Source organism: Nicotiana attenuata, chromosome 7, assembly GCF_001879085.1.
Source record: "Nicotiana attenuata strain UT chromosome 7, NIATTr2, whole genome shotgun sequence".
In the NCBI taxonomy this organism is placed as follows: Eukaryota; Viridiplantae; Streptophyta; class Magnoliopsida; order Solanales; family Solanaceae; genus Nicotiana; species Nicotiana attenuata.
Genome location: NC_031995.1, coordinates 20,086,868 through 20,095,799, shown reverse-complemented (window position 1 = coordinate 20,095,799; position 8,932 = coordinate 20,086,868). Strand labels below are relative to the sequence as shown.

Here is an 8,932-nt window from a genome sequence, read left to right as displayed (position 1 = left end):
TGATGCACTTGCAAACTTGGGGTCATCGATTAAAGAAGATGATATCGTCCAGGGGACTGTCGTCCAACTATCGAGGTCGGTGGTCGAAGAAGGCCATGCAGAAATTAATTCAACAAGTTTAACGTGGGATTGGGAATAAGTACATCGACTATTTGAAGCATGAGAAGCTCCCCACGGACCCAAAAGAGTCGAGAACACTTCGAGCCAAAGAAACTCGATTCTCACTCGATGAAAATGGAACGTTGTATAGAAGAACCTTCGATGGACCACTGGCAGTGTGCTTGGGACCCGGGGACACCAATTATGTATTACGAGAAATCCACGGGGGCACTTGTGGGAACCATTCTGGTGCTGACTCTTTGGTTCGCAAGGTGATCAGAGCAGGGTATTATTGGGATAGCATGGAAAATGATACCAAGGAGTTCGTTCGAAGGTGTGATAAATTCCAAAGATTTGCATCGATGATCCATCAACCCGGTGAACAACTCCATTCGGTCCTATCCCCGTGGCCATTCATGAAATGGGGATGGACATCGTCGGCCCCCTACCAACGGCGCCAGGTAAAGCTAAATTATTTTGTTTATGATTGACTACTTCTCAAAATGGGTAGAAGCGCAGGCCTTCGAGAAGATAAGAGAAAAAGAAATCATCGACTTCATATGGGACCACATCATATGTCGGTTTGGGATACCTGCCGAAATAGTATGTGACAATGGGAAACAATTTATCTACAGCAAAGTGACCAAATTCCTCGAGGACCATAAAATCAAAAGGATTCTATCAGCGCCTTACCACCCAAGTGCAAATGGTTAGGCCAAGTCCACAAACAAAACCATCATTCGAAACGTAAAGAAAAGGTTAGACGATGTAAAGGGGAAATGGAGAGAAGTATTGCCCGAGGTGCTATGGGCATATCGAATGACGTCAAAGTCAAGCACGGGAGAGACCCCATTTTCCTTAGTATACGGGTCCGAAGCATTGATCCCAGTCAAAAAGTCGAGGAACCTAGCGTCAGGTTTCAGTATACCACCGAGGACTCGAACCATGAAGCCATGAACACTTCTCTCGAGTTACTAGACGAGAAATGTGAGGCAGCATTAATTCGAATTGCTGCGCAAACACAAAGGATCGAAACGTATTACAACAGAAGGACGAACCTTTGATATTTCGGAGTCGGGGACTTAGTCCTAAGGAAAGTCACTCTCAACACTCGAGACCCAAGCGAAAGGAAACTAGGCCCCAATTGGGAAGGACCGTACCACATCCTCGGAGTTGTAGGGAAAAGATCCTACAAACTTAGCACAATGGAAGGCGAGCAACTACCAAACAATTGGAATATATCGTTGCTCAAACACTATTACTGCTGAGGTATGACCTTCTCCCCCTTTTTTCCATTCTCATTTAAAACTAACTCCTTGCAGATGTTCGATTGGAAACATCGAGGCACCTTTCAGCCTGAAGACCTTGGGTTTTAAAGCATGCGTTGCACTCTTTTTCCCTTAGATCGGGTTTTATCCCAAATGGGTTTAACCGGCAAGGTTTTTAACGAGGCAACACCTATATGCTACCTAAGGAATATTCAACAAGTATTCAAGGCTTCTTTTCAATCAACCTCAAACACTGGGGGGCATCACCCTCGGAGGTCGCATTCTCAAAGAAAGCAATTCATGCCAAGAAGGGCCTCGATAGGAGAATGTTGTAATGGGCCAAACGGTCAAATGAACTGTTCCATGTAGAATAGTCGAGCCCCCAGCGGCAAAACATGTAAGCATATATCAATCATTTGAAGAAGCATTCTTATTATATTGAAACATTTTATGCCTCAAAGAAGTCTACTATTTCCACATTTATATTCCTACATGAAACGACTCAAGGGCAAAAAATGCACCCGGATACTCGGGGACTGTCATCGACAGTCGACACATCGAGTCATCAAACACTCAAACTTATAAGACCTCAAAGAGGCACACTCGAACTTATAAGACCTCAAAGAGGCACACTCGAACTTATATGACCTCAAAGAGGCACACTCGAGCTCACAAGACCTCAAAGAGGCATCCCCTCGATATTAAGGCCAAGGTCATCACACTCGTGGACTAAAGGCTACGACCATATAAAAGACTACGGTCACATGAAAAGGCTACGGCCGAAATAATGCGGCTCAGAGACGTCCGAATTACGCCATAAAACTAAAAGTCCTTCATATACTTTGAAAAAACCGGTTAAATCAGGCTACCCTCGGCAAAAGCAAATTATAAGGAGCTTCGATATAATCAGCCCTCGAATAATGCGAAGGCTTCGATTACATCAGCCTTCGAAGAAACCTCAAGAGGTATTGGATTAATGTTGCATACCAAATTATAAACGAGGATCCAATCAATCGAACCTTCGAAAAACCCAAACGGGTACAAAAAACACATGCTAAGGCATACAAAATTTTCACTAAGTCCTTTAGCCGAAAAGAGGGAAGAATTATAACCATTTTGGAGGCCGAACCGCCCCAACTTAAAGAGCCTAAGGGCTGATGTATAAGAGCCTAAGGGCCAATATAAAAAAGCCTAAAGGCTAACTTTATTTCGAGTTCGAGCAAGTACTCACTCAACCACCAAGCCTAAGGGCTACCCGAGTTCGAGAAAATTCTCACTCGGGGACTATCCACGAAACCTAAGGGCTAACTTTATTTCGAGTTCGAGCAAGTACTCACTCGACCACTAAGCCCAAGGGCTACCCGAGCTCGAGAAAATTCTCACTCAGGGACTATCCACGAAGTCTAAGGGATAACTTTATGTCCGACTCGAGACCTTGTTCTCATTCAACTCGGGCCCGAGGGTTGCGTCACTACAAGCTCGATCTAAGCTCGAAAATTACCTAAGACCTCAAGAGGCATCATGTTAATCAATAAAGAACCTAAGGGTTCATTGCGTTCTAAGTTCGAACCAACACTCGGGCTGATAATTTGGGTTGTACAAGCGAATTTTCTATAAATAAATGAAAATGAGATTCGTCACAAACCAAGGTCGAAACAAAAGTTCCTTTGTATTCACAAAGCATATTTACAAAACTCCCCCATGGAGCCCTTACATAAAATAAAGAAATTAAAGAGGATCCACCGGAACTACATCTTTGATGGTCTGACCTTTGGCAGCTTGATCTTCGGGGGCCTTTTCCTCCTCAGGGACTTCGTCTTCGTCCTCCCCACTCTTGGAGTCGCTGACAGAATCTTCATCAGTAGAGAGCAATGCGGCTGCCTCTTTTTCCAAAGCCTTCACCTTCTCAATTTCTGCAGAAAGGTCAAAGCCTTGGGCATGCACTTCCTCGAGAGTTTGCTTTCAAGATTCCAACCGAGCATGATTGACGGTGCAGGATAACGTAAGCTCAGCTGCAGCAGATATCTCCCTAATCCGAGCATTGGCAGCTGCAGCATCGGTTCGATATGAAGACACAAATGCATCGGCTTCGGACTTAACCTTAGACAACTCAGCGGCCGTCTCAGTATGAAGCTCCATAAATTTATGACCCTCCTCTTTTGCACTCCGAAGCTGGCTCTCGACCGAGGCCAGCTGTTCCCGAAGACTGTCTTTTTCGGAGGCCAAGTGATCCATACTTTGCTTAAGCTCCTCCCGAAGTTGCTCTGCCAGGTCGGCCTTCTCCTGGAACTGCAAAGGTGGAACATTAGACGCCAATACAAACAAGTATAAAATGCGCCCACGAAGGCTGTATTACCTTTTCAACAAGCTCGGCCCGCTCTTGGGAAGCTTTCGCCGAACTTGCCCGAAGATCATTGAGTTCACCCTCTCTTTTGGCATAGAGAGCCTTAAGTCCATCCATCTCTGACATAAGCTTCCTAAGCTCGTCTTCACATCGGGCAAGCTCAGCTCGAGACTTGGAAAAAGCTTGATTGAAGAGCATCGCAAACTAAACACAAAGGAAGGAGGTTAGAAAAGCAAGAACCTGACTCTAAATGTAGTTATCAAGTAAAAGTTTACCTACTTTCGAAGCTTCTCAGCCTCTTCGAGGATGAACGAGGCATCAAGGTTGGGACCCTCCTCAATCCTAGCAAGGCATTCGCCAAAAATGTCATTCTCCCCGTGGGATGTTCCCACATCAGGAGTCTTCATATCTTGGGCATCCCGTATTTGCCTCTCAGAGAACGATGTCCCTGGTGGAGAGTCATTCACGTCAATCATCTCGAGCGGCTCAATCGGAGCCTTCTCCCGCCTTCGAGGAACCTTAAGGCTGGGTTATCTGAGTTCATAGACCAAGTGCCATTCAAGAAGGGGCGCTTTCTTGCCACTAGTCAGTTCAAGAACCTTGCTCGAGCTCTCCCCAAGAACTTCCTCAGCTTGAGGTTGAACCGCTTCGGTGGCCTCCGGCTCAGCAGCCTTTGAAAGATCTGTGCATCCTCCTCTCCGAGTTATTAATAGGCGAGCATCTTCGTCCTCGGCCTCATCTCTCTCTTTGTCCTCAGCACGAGGAGGTGTAACAATTTCTGGAGTCAAGGCCACTATATCGGCCCTAGGTTTTCGAAGCTTGGCCTTTTTTGGCTTCGGGAACTCCGCCGGCGACCCTTTCCTTCTTTTCTTGTCCTTGGCAGGTTTTTGGGTCTCTCCCTCACCAGGTGGGGGCGACCTCATTGAAACAACATCTCCGAGGCCTGCACAAGCCTAAAGTTAAGTGTATTGCTGAGGAGTATTTCACTAAGGGATTTAAATATCCAAATAATAAGGACTCACTGTGGTTTTTGGCCTCCTATTGGCCTTTGGCCAAATTCGCCAAATGCGCTCGGCATATGTGGAAGTGGAAGCTAGTTGCCGAACCCAGCTCGGGAGGTCCACAACCGCAGCTGGATACCAATCGACGACTACATCATCAAAAGGGAGTTGTTCAAAGGAAAGGGAAAATGTCTAAGTAATGAAACATGCTCGATAGGTCTGTACTTACGCTTCGTATTCCATTCCTCGGGGAACGGCATCGTTTCAGCGGGAATCAGGTCGGAGGTCTTGACTTGAACGAAGCAACTCATCCACCCTCGGTCTTTATCCTCATCGATGCTAGCGAAGAAAGACTTCGGAGACCGACGTTGCAATTTAGCAGACCACCTCGATAGAGACGAGGGCTGTACAATCAGATCAGATGGTTGAGGGTAAAAGACATCCCCTCGACTTTGCTCGAAAAGTACCTAGTTAGGTGAACAATCCGCCAGAAGGAAGGATGAATTTGGCCGAGTGTCACTTGGTATTGTCGATAGAAATCGAGGATCACTGGGTCTAGAAAGGGCAAAGAAGGATCTACGGGACCTAAGGTAAATGGGTATGTGTATACGCTTAGTTACCCCGCTTTGTGAGTGGTAATATCCTCATCAGCTGAAGGGATCTCCACGTGCACTTCATTTCCCCAACGACAATCTGCCTTCACTTGTTTGAGTTCAGTTATTAAGCTAATATACCGAGACATGGGTTCACATCGTCCTGGAACCGAAGCAGGCTTGTCGACCTTGAAATGGGAAGACGTATCATAAAGCCCGGGGGTACACTCCTCAATGCGAGGAGGTACCACCATTTTGTCCTTCGACGGGCGTAAAGACGAAGAGGCCTTCTCTTTTTGTGGAACTGTCTTAGAAGTTTTTGCCATTTATGTTGTGAAAATTTATAAGAAGGAGAAGGAGATGGTTAAGAAATGGGCACAAGGAAGGAATAAGTGCAGAGAGGATTTGATGATATTGTAAAAGTAAAAGTTTGAAGAATGAAGGATTGAAGTATTTATAGAGGTTGTCTAAGCGTGTTGGAGAAGCTAAACGGACGACCAATAGCCGTCTTTCATTAAAGGCTTTTCGAAAACTGTGTAGGCGTAACTTTTGCACGACTTTTCAATCACACGGACCGCTGATCTCATTAGACTGACATCATGATTGGGACATCGAAGGGGCGAGAATCAGATCGTTTCTTATCTTTTCATTCTAAGAAATGCAGGGACTATCTGTATACGGTCGAAATCTGATAGCTCGACTTCGAGGACTTAACGATACCCCGGGCTCGAGTTCGGGCAGCATGAAGTAAAGACCGAATCTGAAATGCATACCTCGAGGGAGAAAATCGAAGACCCGTCATGATCTACCTCGAGGGCAGTACAATTTCGATGACACTCAAGAAAGAGCGGGAATTTCTCAAGGACACGTGGATTAGGGCAGAAATTATGGGATAAGATTTGTACGAAATAGTACGAGTCCGTACTAGGTTGTTATACAACTGTACCAATAGAATTCTTTACCATAATAGGAATGTACCATATTAGGGTTTTCCCCTTTTATATAAAGGGGACCCCAATCATTTTGTAAAGACAGATCTCATTCACTACAATAGAGCATTCTACTCTGCTTTTCTCGTTTACTGTGCTCCACAATTGTTCTTCAGCTTTATTGTTTTTACTTTATTGTTCATATTTTATTTGCTCTTAACTCACCTCGAGGCTCCTGAGATAATTGAGCTCGAGGTTCCCGTTGCTCTAACAACATTGGTTTGGTTCATCAATTCTTCTTACTTAAACCTAATATTACTTGTATATTCACTATATTGGAATAGTTACATATTTTTAAAACCACAAATCACCTTTAATTGTTACTCACACTTTTCGAGGCAAACACTTTAATTTGATATTTCTATTTCTTCTATCAAACATCCTTCATCCTAAGTAACTATATCTTTAAGAATTATAAAATTATATGACTAAAAGATTTTAGTAAGTACGAAGATTTGCAAACAAGACATTTCTAACGTTTATATTAATTATAGAGTAAAAAAATGTATAATACAAATTATATTTCTTTAAATTTGGGCCGGGTAGCCCGATGGAACTAGTTTTGTATATCTACGAAAAGATCCCAAAGAAAAAGCATAATAATTCGTAGAATCAACGGCCAGAAAGTGCACCATTTGTCCATTTAAGTTGAGGGCTAGACACAGGCATATACTCTTTACTGCCCTAAAATTCGAACCAAAATTTCTCTGCCGCGCTTTGAATAGCAAAGTTCCAAGCGGTAGCCGCTGTGCTGACATGGGTAGCTCTTCTAATGGCGTCGCCCCAAAGGTTGACAAGGGCGTCGATTATGCCAACTATTTCTGCACATATGCCTTTCTTTACCACCAAAAAGAGATGCTTTCTGATCGTGTTCGTATGGATGCTTACTATAACGCTATTTTTGAAAACAAACATCATTTTATCGGAAAGGTAAATAATTACTACAGTAGTTCCCTATGTTTTATATCTATATGTGGATGTACTTTTGTACATAGTTCAATATGGACCGGTATCCTTATTTCAAGTTGCGAAGGGAAGGTAGCCAATATGACACCTTGCTATGTAGTTTCTTTGCAAACTTACCTTTTGATTGTTTCGGAAAATTGTTTGTTTGATGCTGTTTTTGCTTAAACAGGTAGCTTTTTTCTTGAAATTTCTCGAACTCTCAAAAAGCTTCTCATTCTTTTTTGTGCAAAACTTGAAATAGAAGCCACCTAATGATATGAGGTGGTAAGGGCTTAGTTTATTGAGCAACTACTTTGGTGAAAGACTTATGCTTGCTACGGAGAAAAATGGTTTCCACTCACTTATTTTTGAGTGTTTGGTTAGTAACTTGATTCTCAAAATGCTAAAATTGATAATAATGTCACCAAACTTGATAGTGTTTTGATGAAATTTTTGAGTATTAAAGATTGATAATAATATCTAAGGAGTAGTTGGTGCAAGTGATATTGAGGAAGATTTTAGATGTTGTAAAGAAAAATGACTCCCATCCATAAGCAGGGAAGTCGCCTTTTCCATTTTGGGTTGAAGATGTTTTCCAGCAACTAAAAACCAGAAAATGAGACTTCTCGCTGGAAAATATATTACAGGGAAGTACTTTCCGTCACACCAAACACACGATAAACACCCTAAGAAGATAAACAAGATAAAAATAACCCGTGTTGCACGGACCATCCAAAATGCTGCCACGCCCGTGTGGATCCTCCAAAAATGCACTACATTTGCAAATCCGACGCGCACCCGGTGACATTTCGGAGAGTCCGAGCAACATAGAAAATAACTGCTTTAGTGATATGATATTTGAAGCTACACCTTCATCTACCAAGAAGAGGGTTAAATTGGGTACCCTTCATCTTGACTGCCATGGTGGCAGTAGCTATATGATTATATTTGACTGGAGAAGTTAAGTGGCTGGTTGTTGTAAATCTATTGGCCTATCTGCTTACCCAACTTCTTACATTTTGCATATCCACTGTGAAGGGGAATAGAATGAAATGGTGTAGGATCATCTATGCACCTCCCAGCCTCACTGTCTTGGTCCCTTGCGGTTTACTTCTGTAGTTTGCTTCAACAAAAAATCTGCATTGGGTGGTTTTTGAGAAGATAGTCAGTTAATCTTACGTGATGATATCACAAACTTTACTACTATATGATATTATCAGACAAGCTATGTTTAGGATAGGTCTTGGCTTTAGTTGAAAGGTGGTTTTGGGTTCATTGTTTTACAACATTAGGTCTCTTCCTGGGGTTCTAGATGATTATCAAAGGTTACTCTGGTGGATAAGGCAAATATTGAAAGCCTCGGCTAGAGTTTGTACATTCACTGGCTCTTAGTTGTGAATACCGAGACATTAGTAAAAGTGCGAAAATTTATATTTTGTGCCTCATACAACTGACACTAGTTGTGTGAGGCCTCTTTTTTGTCTCACAATTTTGTGGGCATACCAGGTTAGATAAGATAAGGGATGTTGATATTTGGGAAAAGGTGGAATGGCAACCATGGAGGACAAGATGAGGGAAGCTAGGTTGAGATGGTACGGGCATATGAAGAGGAGGAGATTAGATGCCCCAGTGAAGAGGATGCCCCAATGAAGAGGTGTGAGAGGTTGGCAATTTGGGGGGGGGGGGGGGTGGG

At 43.2% G+C, this 8,932-nt stretch overlaps 1 protein-coding gene across 1 annotated transcript in view; it reads left to right on the top strand.

The window, feature by feature from the left end:
- LOC109228777 (protein arginine N-methyltransferase PRMT10) overlaps positions 6,936-8,932 on the top strand; it is a 19,045-nt gene continuing 17,048 nt past the window's right edge. The window contains exon 1 of the mRNA XM_019393981.1: positions 6,936-7,224. Coding sequence (XP_019249526.1) covers positions 7,051-7,224 — 174 coding nt within the window. The 5' untranslated portion in view covers positions 6,936-7,050. The remainder of the gene's footprint in view (positions 7,225-8,932) is intronic.